The 13,335-nt window shown below is 42.0% G+C and overlaps 1 protein-coding gene across 4 annotated transcripts; it reads left to right on the forward strand.

The window, feature by feature from the left end:
• Positions 1 to 523: 523 nt before the first annotated feature.
• LOC139391882 (transcription factor AP-2-epsilon-like) lies at positions 524 to 12,048 on the forward strand. Of its 4 annotated transcripts, none has more exons than XM_071139493.1 (7): positions 524 to 586; positions 2,857 to 3,312; positions 5,833 to 5,887; positions 7,881 to 8,112; positions 8,693 to 8,811; positions 9,139 to 9,277; positions 11,165 to 12,048. In XM_071139493.1, exons 1-7 carry the CDS (start codon positions 545 to 547, stop codon positions 11,424 to 11,426), a joined length of 1,305 nt encoding a protein of 434 aa, XP_070995594.1. In that variant the 5' UTR covers positions 524 to 544; the 3' UTR covers positions 11,427 to 12,048. The 4 variants fall into 4 exon arrangements, with proteins under 4 accessions (XP_070995594.1, XP_070995595.1, XP_070995596.1 ...); XM_071139494.1 differs by having other exon boundaries at positions 2,857 to 3,300; XM_071139495.1 differs by lacking the exon at positions 524 to 586 and adding an exon at positions 1,364 to 1,552.
• The last annotated feature ends 1,287 nt before the right edge of the window (positions 12,049 to 13,335 follow it).

Raw genomic sequence — 13,335 nt, forward strand, 5'->3', positions numbered from 1 at the left:
CCTGCAGGGTCTCAAGTCTGGACATAGTTTTCAAATGATACAGTAGCAAGTAGAGACACCAGTAGCCTGAAGTATGGTGTACGGTTATAATTCCGTTTTAAATTATACATCTATGGAAACGCTTAAATATAATTATTTGCCTGTAATTGATAAAAATCTAGTCTATACAGTTTGCTTAAAATGTCTTAGTCATGCGTAATAGTATAATTGCACATTACAGTCCAACTTAACGCATTCGATTTAATAAACGGGATTGTGTTATCTATTCAAATGTTTCCTTTTGGCATAAAACTCTAACCCTCTTTTTGCCCTTATTTAGCAGCCCTCTTGATTCCGCTCACCTCCCGCCCTCACACCCCTCCTCAAACTTCCGTCCATGTCTCTGTGTGACTCATACAAAACTCCTGCGTCGCTACTCCAACTAACTCACTCATCAGTCTACCTTCAGCTCGTCTTTATCCATCCTCCTGTTGCCCGCTATAACCCCCTGTCCAAACGTAACTCCAATCTCTGCAACCCGGACACCCTTTACAACAAGGTCATCATGCTTTGGAAATCTCGAACGAAGACTGAGCCCTACTGTCAGGTAACAAATGATTAGGCTATGCTTGAATTGATACAAGTTTATCAAATGGCTAATGAATTCTGAAAAATGTTTTCTCTCATGCTATTACTGATCGGGCTAGATAGGGCTTACAATGAATATATATATATTTTTTAAATAGTTTTTGTAAAGTGGCAAGAACTAGTGACAGAACTTGTTTGATGTTATAATGGTTTTACGGATCGATATTGCAAATGTTAACAGTTTTCCAATTTGGGTGAATGAAATGGTATAGATAACGTTCACTCATTGTCATGGTGAGCACAATCAAATTATTCAAACTTATGTAAATATATTTCAAAAACACTTTAAAAGTTGTTTTGAGTTATCTGTATCTCACAAAGTTGAGCGAGGTGGATAGCGTGCGTAATGCTTTAATTACGCGGCAGTTTAAACAGAAGGCTGGATATTGATTCATAAAGACTAATAGGCTATTTGATGCGTACTCTGTGCCAAAATCATTTGGACTTGTCTGGGGACGAGACCTCTCATTTGGCGTTTAAAACAGGAGGCAAATAATATGGGACGTCTGGTTAGTTTAATAACTTCGAATCTAAAAAGAAAGTAAAGGTAGGAAAATGATCAAACATACATGTGGGGAAATGTATGATTGAATGAATATCTCTTTAAGAAAACTGGACCCCCAACCCCCACCCCCACCCCTCCCCTCTTCTGTGGAGCGCGTTCGGAAAACCTATAAGTAGCGCATGCATGGAGAAAATTTAGGACACTTTCTGACAGAAGCATCCGTAACAGCACGTGGTTGAGGATTGAGACATTTCTAAAAGCAAGAAGAAGAAAAGCTTTAGCTACTTCCTGTATGGATCTTGTTGACACATGAAAGTATCTTGGATTATAACTATTTGGTGACACGGACAAGACATCCATATCCTAGACGGTGAATTTGGGTAACCAGAAGAGATGTTAGTCCACACATATTCGGCTATGGTGAGTCCTTGTAAATTCAATACTACGCGCTAGTCTGCCGACCAGATTAGGTCCGATATGGTCTTGTCATTTTCCATTTCTACAACTTTGTCTTGACTCGAGTGGGCACAGATATGTGACGTTAACTTCGCACTAGCGGCGCAGCTTTTGTCATTGTCAGCTGTCCGGATAGATCGGCTGTATGCGGAATGTCGGACCGCATCAAAGTGTCCGTCGAAATATGAATTTAAAGAGAGCCGAGTAAAACCAGAATGACACTTTGAGATGGTAGTAATACTTTTGTAAAAGTACCATTGCGTTTTGCTGTGGTGAGCATAGTGAAAATTGAAACTACTAAAGGGGTGTGACATGTATAAGGCATACATATTCAGATGGTAACCTATATATTAGTCTAGTGGTTATTGGTTTTATGTTGGCATTTATTATTTTATACATATTTTAAATGAACTTTTTCCTTTGCTTTTAAATCCCCCATTGTTAGTTTCTAATAATGGACATTGTTCCAACAAAACAAAATCGATCGGAGGGACCCAGCTTTAGAAAAATCGATTTTAACCTGGAAGTGCATGCATATGTGAAGGCTACAGGACAGTTGGAGAATATTGTAAAATTATTGCATTGATGATAGTATGTTATTACAATATTACATGATGACTCCCAAATTAATTCAGACAAAATGGCTAAAGTTATGTTTAGGCTATATTGCTTTACATTTAACTTGAACATATTTGCAATATTTTATGAGTTCCTGTAGTCATAAATGTGTTCACATATTTTATAATATTGGGTATTGTATTTCCTGGGGCAACATGATGCTATTGAGCATTAGATACCTGTCCTTTGTTCTGTTGGGGTTCTCAGTGGCCATGACCTTTGACACTGTCATGCAGCGATGCCAGAGGCACCTGCTGCCTGTCTGGCATGCAAATCAAACACCTTGAGTTATTTGGACATTTTATAATTAAATAGTTTAATTTTAAGCTACATTTGTATTTTTTTGTGTGGTCAAGACAGACTAAGTTTTGTACAGATCTATATGCGCTATCGAACTGATTTAAAATAATTTTATTTGTATGATTTCAATTTCATTGCAGTTCAGTTAATCATAATCAATAACGAATTGTAATGTGCTTATGATAACGCTTAGGCTGCTATTTATAGTTTTGCAAAGATTATTTGAATTAAAAAAATACATTTAATTATAGGCCTGACATTTGGTGCAGTAAATTGATGGATTTGCATGTAATCAAAAAAATAGTTTGATTTAGAAGCCTAAGTTACTTTTTTTTGTATTTAATGCACAGGACCGCGCGGACGGACTGACCGGTTCCTCGCCCAGCGGGCGACTGTCCCAACTCTCCTCGCTGAACCAGGCAGCTTACTCCTCGGCTCCACCGCTCTGCCACACACCGGCCTCTGACTTCCAACCTCCGTACTTCCCCCCTCCATACCCACAGTCTTCGCTCTCATACTCCCAGAGCCAGGACTCTGCATACTCTCACTTATCGGACCCCTACACCTCCATCAACTCCATCCATCAGCATCAGCAAGCGGCATGGCACTCGCAGAGGTCGCGAGCGGACGAGGGGGGGCTATTGTCACAGTCACACCGGGCTTTAAGCCTCGACCACCGTCGGGAGTACCCCGGTGTACCCCGGCTTCTCCACGGACTTGGGGAGGGTGCTGCAGCGCTAGGGGACGGGCCTCTTGGAATGCACATTGGACATCACGGACTGGAGGACATGCAGGTGGGTTTATTTGTGCGTGGACCTTTTTATTATTCCTTCTCCCGTTCACAAACACTATATTGGTCGTGCGTAAAAGTCCCCTTCCAGCGCATAGCCTAACCCACGCACCCATTATGTAGATCATTGCTACATTAGTTTACAATTTATTTTGTGGAAGAATCTATAAGAACTAGTGAATAATTGTGTGTATGGCAAGGATTCTCTTTTCTTTTGTTACTGTGACAGTCTACTTTTGTTGCGTATTTTCCACACTAGCTTTTTTTCTCCCAAAAGCTCCACCTTAGAAAAATACCTAATTGTTAATGCAGTTCATATAACATTTGGTGAAAAATTGCATATTTACCAACTGTTACACTAATACTTGTCTCGAAGTGGCCACCTGTCAAATGAAATGAACTTGCTCTTCGCCCTGATCTTATTGTGAGAGTATACGCACAGTTTAAACACATTATTTAGAGACCAATGGCATCTTTTTCCCCGTGGCAGTGTAAATAGGCTAGAGACTTGTCTAAGTGGTGATGATTGCGTTGATGGATACATGTAGGCCTAATCATGTTAAATGGAATTGGTCCACTAATTGCAGGGGCTCGCTTGTCTCGTTAGCTTAAAAATTATATTAGTTCAACCTAATCCCCAAAGTGTTGTTATGTTAAATATAGCGGGCAGAGATCAAACAAATATATCTGAAAGCTACTATCATTTACATTCTTAGACCTTGAAAACATTTGAGTGATATGTTTAACTATATTAGCCCATTTTGTGGGCGCAGTTCTTAAATAGATTATTTAGAAAATCAATTTCTTTCAGGTAAATTGAAATAGACATGGATATTGGAAATATCAACAAAATAGTACGATATCAATAAAATAATAGGTGCATTTATACTATTACCTCATAACTAATTTGTTTCTGATTTCAATGACATTGACAATGTATTAATTGCAGCGGGAAAATTAACAACATTGATGCTAATCTCCTGAAAAATGTACATAATAATATGAAATATTATATGTTGTAATTATTTCCTTCCTGAATAGTTTTGTTGTTCTTTGTGTGTCTAAATTCAAGCCTGACTTATTAGGCCTATAGGCTATCCTCTAACACACGAAGCAAGTCAACATTTCGTTGGTGCCTTTAGCCGGTATCCATTGAAGTCATGGGGAGAAGTGTTGAACATATGCATATGCATATGCATATGGTATGCATGCAATTTTAGCAAGAAGAATAGTTGAAACGTTGCTATGGATTTATTGAGTAGTCAACCACACACAAGCAGGTGCAGATTCAGACGCATTTGTTCAAAGCATCCTGCATCTCTGACACAATTCGGCGCAACCAATTTGATTCCCGTGGTCATTAATACAAAGAAACACTTACTCAAGCGGAAGGCATGGAGTCATCCAGAGCATGTTTGTGTTAAACGCTCTCTCTTGACGGAACCTTCTATTTGATTAATGGATTAAATTCGCAAGTTTGAGCCCCATATAAATCCGAGACGAAGAGCATCTCTCTCTGCAGATTTTTTTCTAACACTCCTCATTGACGCATGTAGAATAACATAGAAATACCCCACAAATGGCAAACACTTCAACGTTTAAAATGTTGAAATGTTTGTTGAATTTGTTATAGCGAATTAAATTGGTCACTTTTTTTTTGCAGTTCAATGATGATTCAATAAAGTGTCTTTGCTGAATAGACAAGTAGGCCTGATCCATCCATATAAAAATATGTAGGCTTAAGATAGATAATTACATGAAGATTTAGTAACTTGAAAATTGGGCACAATGATTACATTTCTGAAAATGTCCGACGTCCATGAATTCACATCTGAAAAGGAGTGCGGTCGCAGGGTTCATCTCATGAAGGCTAATCGATTAGCCCCTTTTGTCATTTAAGTGAAAAACATACCCTACTTAGGCTATAGTTTTTTTTATTTGCAACTTTTAATGTAAAAAAAAAAATACACACAACATAAAATGTGTAAAAGAGACATGGAATTGACAAAGTGATGATCATGCTCTCAACTCACAAACACAAAATGTCAGTTCTTTGTCTAGGTTTTCATAGAGTGAAGACCATGTTAAGCAGGGCCAACTTTTGTCTTCTTCTTTGTTCTCTGACCACACAACATTGTGTATTTGCACAGCCAATTTCAAGAAATAGTGAATTCTGTTTACTGCTTTTTCTTCCACCCCGTTCATAGAGATCACAGACACTGTAAGTGTATTAACCTGGCCTTGAATAAAAGCGTCTGCTAAGTCTCATACACTGCATTATGATAAGGGCCCCACAATAACCACCTCAACATAGAATTAACCCCGGCTTCTCGGCCCTCTTCTGAGTCTAGTTTCCAACATGGATGCCCTAACAAACCACAATACTCTAGCAAATCTGCCAATCAACTGTTATAATTTTCTTACACTGTGACAAGAGCTAAATTATAGATTGCACTTGGCCCAGACTGGTTTTGAATTGGCTGGTGGGGGTAGTGAATAAATGATCTTGACTGGCCACTGTATCTACCCAACACAGGGAATGGAGGAGGGATCAGCCTTGGGCATCCTGGACCACTCCGTCATTAAGAAAGGTAAGGGAGGCAGAGCTCTCTGTGTGTGTGTGTGTGTGTGTGTGTGCGCGCACCCTTCCCTATAAACACCAACCACCCCTCCAGCATATATATATATATATATATACACACACACACACACACACACACACACACACACACACACACACACACACACACACACACACACACACACACACACACACACACTATAAATAATTCTGTTTTGCTATTTCATTTGAAGTCAAAAAGTTCTCTAATACTCGGCTGCAGACTTCACCCTAAAGGCAGTCATTCTTAATGAACTGTTCATGGTCATATGAGAGGAAGAGGGAGAGAGCGAGAGCAGGATTAGAGCAAGGAGGAGAGAAGAGAAGTGGGGCAAGGAAAAGGGAGGGGAAAGAAGTGATAAAAGAGGAGTTCTGGAGAAATTCACAGCCGTGTGATCACTCTAATATTACCAATAGTAAGAACTAGGATTTTTCACAAGACACAGGGGCACGATTAACCAATTCAAGTTGAATTCCAAACAGCTTGAAATACTTAAATTCCAAATCCGCTTTCGTGACTACACCGGAGACATGACATCTATGCATGAGCGATGCTTAACATTTTGCAACCAACACTCATTTTCAAAAGGAATGACTATCATTCCAGTGATTTGCCGAGGTTGAGAGTGTATCAATTACAGTGCGTACTCATGGCCACGGATTTAAGAGCATAGAACAAACTCAAAGCCTACATGAATAAGCGGATCTGAGAGAGCGAGCGAAACAGAACACAGAGAGAGACACACACACACAGAGACCTTAAAGACCTCTACACTGCTCCGCGGCCGGGCCTGGCTGGCTCTGAATGGGGGATAGAGAGAGCTCCCTTCTGTCCGGGAATCTGTGCCGCACAGTGGGGTGTCGCAAAGAGACGCACGCCGCCCACGGAGAGAGAGTGGAGAGAAAACATCACAGCGGCAGCTCTAGCACAGCTGACAGTAGGCACAGAGATAATAACTCCGCAACAGTATAGCTAGTCACTGGGAGGATGCACTGAGCCAAAGGGATAAGGGGGGAAGAGATGCAGAAACCCACATGCACACACACACACACGGGGGCAGGAGAGGATACTAAGATACCATAGAAACACAGTAATGCACACTCATACATAATAACACACACACACACACTCACCTAGGGAAAGGGTTAATTCAATCCTCTCAGTTCAGCCTATAGGAGCCACACATTCTTTAGATCCCAGCCCACAGTCCTGGCATGAAAAGACGTGTGATTAGGGGGCTACATCAGCTCATTTCAAGAAAACAAATTAACGGTTTAAAAGATGATGTAACTTTTTTTTTACGTCGACATAAATCATTATTAGGAACTGAATGGCCGTTTAAATTGTAATAATTTTTCAGAATAATCCTCTCAAGTAACTGCAAATATTACCACGATGTCTAGATTTTAACGGTTCAAATGCTTTCTCAGCCACAATTCTATGATTGGCATTCATATGGTAGTGCTGCTTTGTCCCCAGTTTCTCCCAGTTTTTAAACCTGTAAAGAGGCAACTTAAATTCTAGCAACATTCAATACTTGAGAATGAAGTTCTTTAAGCTTAGCAGTCAGAGAAAAGTGACTGTGAAAGTAGTGAGGCGTGAATAAGATCTAAATGAGATGTGTTACTTAAAGAAACAGGGAACCCACCTGCTGTGACCAAAACAACAACAGCAATAGTGGTGCCAGAATTAGAGCTAGCAACACATGGGAAAACGTGCCACTGGATGTATTATCCATGTAATAAACACATTAGTTACATTACTTGTATATTAGAAAGGATTGTGGAAATATGATTTTTATTCACCTAAACTCTTTTTCTCCCTTCCTCAATACCCATCTTTCTCTATCATCTCTCTTCCTATCTTGCCACCCCCCCCCCCTCTTTTCCACCCTCTCTCTCACCCTTACACACTTTCTCTCTCTCTCTCTCTCTTTGTCTCTCTCTCGCTCCTCTCTCCACAGTTCCCATCCCCTCCAAGCTGAACGGCTCGTCCCTGTCGGCTCTCCACCTCAGTAAGGATGGTCTAGGGATGGGTTCCGTGTCCAACCCGGGGGAGGTGTTCTGCTCCGTCCCCGGCCGCCTCTCCCTCCTCAGCTCCACTTCCAAGTACAAGGTCACCGTGGGAGAGGTGCAGCGACGGCTGGCCCCGCCCGAGTGCCTCAACGCTTCCCTGTTGGGCGGAGTCCTGCGCAGGTGAGAGGGTCGGAGTTTGGAGTAAGGGGTGGGGAGAGAGAAACAGTGGAGAGAGACACGGCTTCAAGGCTTCACACATGATTGTAAATCGAATAAGACAATTCTGAACAACAGATGTATTCATGTATTCTGGACAATAGAATACAATATTTGTCACCCCTTGATTGCTTAATGTATTCAGTGGAAAAAGTTCCGCTCCTCCACAGAGAATGTAATAATGCATATATTTTAAGACATTTTCAATTCCTCCCCCAAAAATATGCAATGAACCACATTTCCTGCTCAGTGTTCATACATTAGATTACAATAGTGCATATTTCAAATCATTGTCCTTCTACGAAGTGCTTTTGGCACCCATATCTAACAAAAAATGGAACGCAAAAGCAAAGGACCAAATTAAACCATCAAGTGGCAGCAGTACTAGACTATGGCCATGGGGAGTTTTGTGTGAAAGCAGCCCAGACAGACAAACAGACCTAGGAGTGGGCAACCAGAGCCAAGGACAAGGCTCAGCAGTTTGTTACGTGGCCACACAGACAGGTCTTAAGCTGGTCTCTCTGGCTCCTCTCTCCTCCCTCAGGGCAAAGTCAAAGAATGGTGGGCGCTGTCTGAGAGAGCGTCTGGAGAAGATTGGGCTCAATCTCCCCGCTGGGCGACGCAAGGCAGCCAACGTCACCCTCCTGACGGCTCTAGTGGAGGGTAAGAGGTCCACAGTAACTTGTACACATACTGACAGACACTCCTGGGTGAACACAACTCTCTAGGTAGAGGGCATATTCCCCAGTTATCGCTTAGTCAAATCTCAATTAAAATCTACTGCCACTGTAATTAACTGTTCAACCAAAATGTATTTGCACAATTAAATTGAATGAAAATTGGTAATAAATGAATAGTACCATGCAGTACCATAAACCAACGGTAAATCCAAACAAGAGCACCACGTAAAAAAACAGAGCTTTGCCTTATTTCCTGCCGAACCTCCACATTGACATCCGGCCATTCACTAGTCTTTTCTATCTCTTCCAGGTGAGGCAGTCCACCTGGCCCGTGACTTTGGGTATGTGTGCGAGACGGAGTTCCCTGCCAGAGCGACAGCAGAGTATCTATGTCGGCAGAGTGACCCCGAGCAGCTTCCCACACGACGCAGTATGCTGCTGGCCACCAAGTGAGTGTCTCGTGATCCATGTCTGGGCCTAATACAATCTTACAGTAGATACAGTCTCACTAATACTGAACCATCTCAAGTGTTGCATATACATATACAGTGGGGCAAAAAAGTATTTAGTCAGCCACCAATTGTGCAAGTTCTCCCACTTAAAAAGATGAGAGAGGCCTGTAATTTTCATCATAGGTACACTTCAACTATGACAGACAAAATGAGAGAAAAAAAATCCAGAAAATCACATTGTAGGATTTTTAATGAATTTATTTGCAAATTTATGGTGGAAAATAAGTATTTGGTCACCTACAAACAAGCAAGATTTCTGGCTCTCACAGACCTGTAACTTCTTCTTTAAGAGGCTCCTCTGTCCTCCACTCGTTACCTGTATTAATGGCACCTGTTTGAACTTGTTATCAGTATAAAAGACACCTGTCCACAACCTCAAACAGTCACACTCCAAACTCCACTATGGCCAAGACCAAAGAGCTGTCAAAGAACACCAGAAACAAAATTGTAGACCTGCACCAGGCTGGGAAGACTGAATCTGCAATAGGTAAGCAGCTTGGTTTGAAGAAATCAACTGTGGGAGCAATTATTAGGAAATGGAAGACATACAAGACCACTGATAATCTCCCTCGATCTGGGGCTCCACACAAGATCTCACCCCGTGGGGTGAAAATGATCACAAGAACGGTGAGCAAAAATCCCAGAACCACACGGGGGGACCTAGTGAATGACCTGCAGAGAGCTGGGACCAAAGTAACAAAGCCTACCATCAGTAACATACTACGCCGCCAGGGACTCAAATCCTGCAGTGCCAGACGTGTCCCCCTGCTTAAGCCAGTACATGTCCAGGCCCGTCTGAAGTTTGCTAGAGAGCATTTGGATGATCCAGAAGAAGATTGGGAGAATGTCATATGGTCAGATGAAACCAAAATATAACTTTTTGGTAAAAACTCACCTCGTCGTGTTTGGAGGACAAAGAATGCTGAGTTGCATCCAAAGAACACCATACCTACTGTGAAGCATGGGGATGGAAACATCATGCTTTGGGGCTGTTTTACTGCAAAGGGACCAGGACGACTGATCCGTGTAAAGGAAAGAATGAATGGGGCCATGTATCGTGAGATTTTGAGTGAAAACCTCCTTCCTTCAGCAAGGGCATTGAAGATTAAACGTGGCTGGGTCTTTCAGCATGACAATGATCCCAAACACACCGCCCGGGCAACGAAGGAGTGGCTTCGTAAGAAGCATTTCAAGGTCCTGGAGTGGCCTAGCCAGTCTCAACCCCATAGAAAATCTTTGGAGGGAGTTGAAAGTCCATGTTGCCCAGCAACAGCCCCAAAACATCACTGCTCTAGAGGAGATCTGCATGGAGGAATGGGCCAAAATACCAGCAACAGTGTGTGAAAACCTTGAAGACTTACATAAAACATTTGACCTCTGTCATTGCCAACAAAGGGTATATAACAAAGTATTGAGATAAACTTTTGTTATTGACCAAATACTTATTTTTCACCATAATTTGCAAATAAATAAATAAAAAATCCTACAATGTGATTTTCTGGATTTTTTTTCTCATTTTGTCTGTCATAGTTTAAGTGTACCTATGATGAAAAGTACAGGCCTCTCATCTTTTTAAGTGGGAGAACTTGCACAATTGGTGGCTGACTAAATCATTTTTTGCCCCACTGTACATAGTGTGCGTGAAGGGCAGACGCCAACTAAAAAATATTTTTGGCTTAAGTGAAGCAGACGAAGCTATTTGGGAAATATGTGTATAGTTTTAATGAGTGTGATGATCGTCCCATTACATTGTTAAACGTTGACCTGAAAATGTTGACGTTGGCATTGAAAAATTCGAACCCTTCTCTAACTTTTTCTCCTCAGGGAGATCTGCAAGGAGTTTGTGGACCTGATGTCCCAGGACCGCTCTCCTCTGGGGGCGAGCCGTCCCAACCCCTGTCTGGAGCACGGGGTCCAGAGCAACCTCACCCACTTCAGCCTACTCACCCACGGCTTCGGCACCCCCGCTATCTGCGCCGCCCTCTCCGCCTTCCAGAGCTACCTGGTGGAGGCTATCAAAATGCTGGACAAGGACCAGGGGGGTGGCAAGGGGCACCACGAGAAGGAGATGAAGCACCGCAAATAGGTGGGACGCCTTCTGACGAGATTGGAGATTTGACGGACTGACTGATTTCCATATTCCATCCTTTCTTAGCCTCCTTTAAGAGGACAAAGACATATTTCTTCCCCAAATTCTTACTGCGGCCCAATCCCTCACAGGGAAGGGCATGGTGATGTTTGTGCTGTATATGTGTCGGCCACTTCACTCAAAGACGCATGGACTTCTTCTGGGCTGCTGGTTTTCTAGGCAGGGTCCATTCCTAACTGCCAATGACATTTTCTGAATGAGTTCTGACTTCATGTCCCTGTATGTCTGTCTGACTGTCAAGATGATACCCCAACCGGCATTCATTGGAATGCCCTCTACTTCCCGTAGAGATACGACTATTTATCTCTATGCTTACTTCCCTTCAAAGTCTGTTTGACTCTCTGGACTTGGACCCACTTTGAAAACATCTCGTCACAAGAGATGAGCCATATCCAGGACAGCCAACTTTCTTAGTTTTGCTCATTCCTCATCTGGACATTGGATACCGTCCAAATCCACCCCATAGGATGGGCAGTTTGTGTACTACGATTCTATGTGGGTGCTGCTGGGTAATTGAGTTCTTTGGGGGTGGGGGCATGGTGTCACAGGCAGCTATGGGATTTTTTGGGGGTGAAGGGGAGGGTAGGTGTGGGTAAATTAAGAAAAAAAACACATCATTTTGTACTTACTGTGTATGTTTAATATTAATGTTATTACTGTTATTATTGTATTACGGCATAAATGTAATATATTATTAAAGAATAACTGATGCAGACTGTCTGGGTATCGTTTTATCATTCACTGTCGATAATGGAGGAAGGATGCTTTTCAAGGTTAATTCTAATACCTACAAACCACTGGCCATGAATTAGATCCTTCAAAATATGAATGGTTTAAGTACAATTTCAGGTGAATTTTTAAAATGTTTTTATCTCAAAAATAATTTCTTAAGATGTACAATTAAAAATATTTACTAAAACGTTTTTGATAGAGAAAATATGTTGCTAATTAAAAAAAATAAGCAATTCACCACTTATGATTAACCATAGACACACTACCCACCTCCCTTTCTCACATACACAAATTAATAATTACTGATGCGAACGTGCACCCCAGGGGCCACAAAAAATTCAGGGAGCCCATTTACGGCAGAGCGATGAAGTGAAAACGATCCCTCACCATCACAGCGGTAACTGTCACCGTGCCAGGCAGTCGCCAGCCCCACCGTTACCTGGGAGACCACCGCGACACCAGTGCACAATACCGCACCTCAGCTTCCGTCCCTCTCCCCCATCTGTTAAACTACCTCTCTTATCTGCTTGTTCTCTACACCTCCTTACCTGCCCCCTCCCTCCACATTACCCCAAGTATCAATTCCCCCATCCTATCTCCCTGTGACCTACCCCTCCCCCTCCTTTCCTATATCTGACACTCAGCAGGGTTGTTCTCCATCTCTCTGTGCCTCCAGGCAAACATATGCTGCTCTTCCCATCAGATTCCGGTGTGTTTGGGAGAGGAGGGATTGTTTAATGTTTATTAATCACCTGTCTGCGGTATAGGAAGAGAGAGAGGAGTTGGAGACACACTGGCTTGGTATTCACTATTCCAGCTGTAGAGAGGTTACATTTTTCCTGAATATAGAGGTAAATTAGGATTGTAAGTGTTGTGACAGCTAGGTAATGAGTTTATATACTATGTATTTAACAAACATAACGCTTAAATATACTGTGCGCGCAATACAAGCATAATATTTGGTACTTAAACTGGTGTTCCAAGTCTTTGGACATGACCCACATGTTACTGAGGTACATGACTTAAAATAGCAATAAACAAAAACCCATATTATATGGCTTTTCACTTTCACTCATGGTTGACTATGCACGTACACAACACATACAGAGGCACA

This window comes from Oncorhynchus clarkii, chromosome 32, assembly GCF_045791955.1.
Source record: "Oncorhynchus clarkii lewisi isolate Uvic-CL-2024 chromosome 32, UVic_Ocla_1.0, whole genome shotgun sequence".
Lineage (NCBI taxonomy): Eukaryota > Metazoa > Chordata > Actinopteri > Salmoniformes > Salmonidae > Oncorhynchus > Oncorhynchus clarkii.

Coding starts and splice junctions, on each gene's coding strand:
- LOC139391882 (XM_071139493.1), top strand. CDS start 545: ATGCTTTGGAAATCTCGAACGAAGACTGAGCCCTACTGTCAG. Junction 587..2,856: donor AGACTGAGCCCTACTGTCAG/GTAACAAATGAT, acceptor TTTAATGCACAG/GACCGCGCGGACGGACTGAC. Junction 9,278..11,164: donor AGTATGCTGCTGGCCACCAA/GTGAGTGTCTCG, acceptor TTTTCTCCTCAG/GGAGATCTGCAAGGAGTTTG.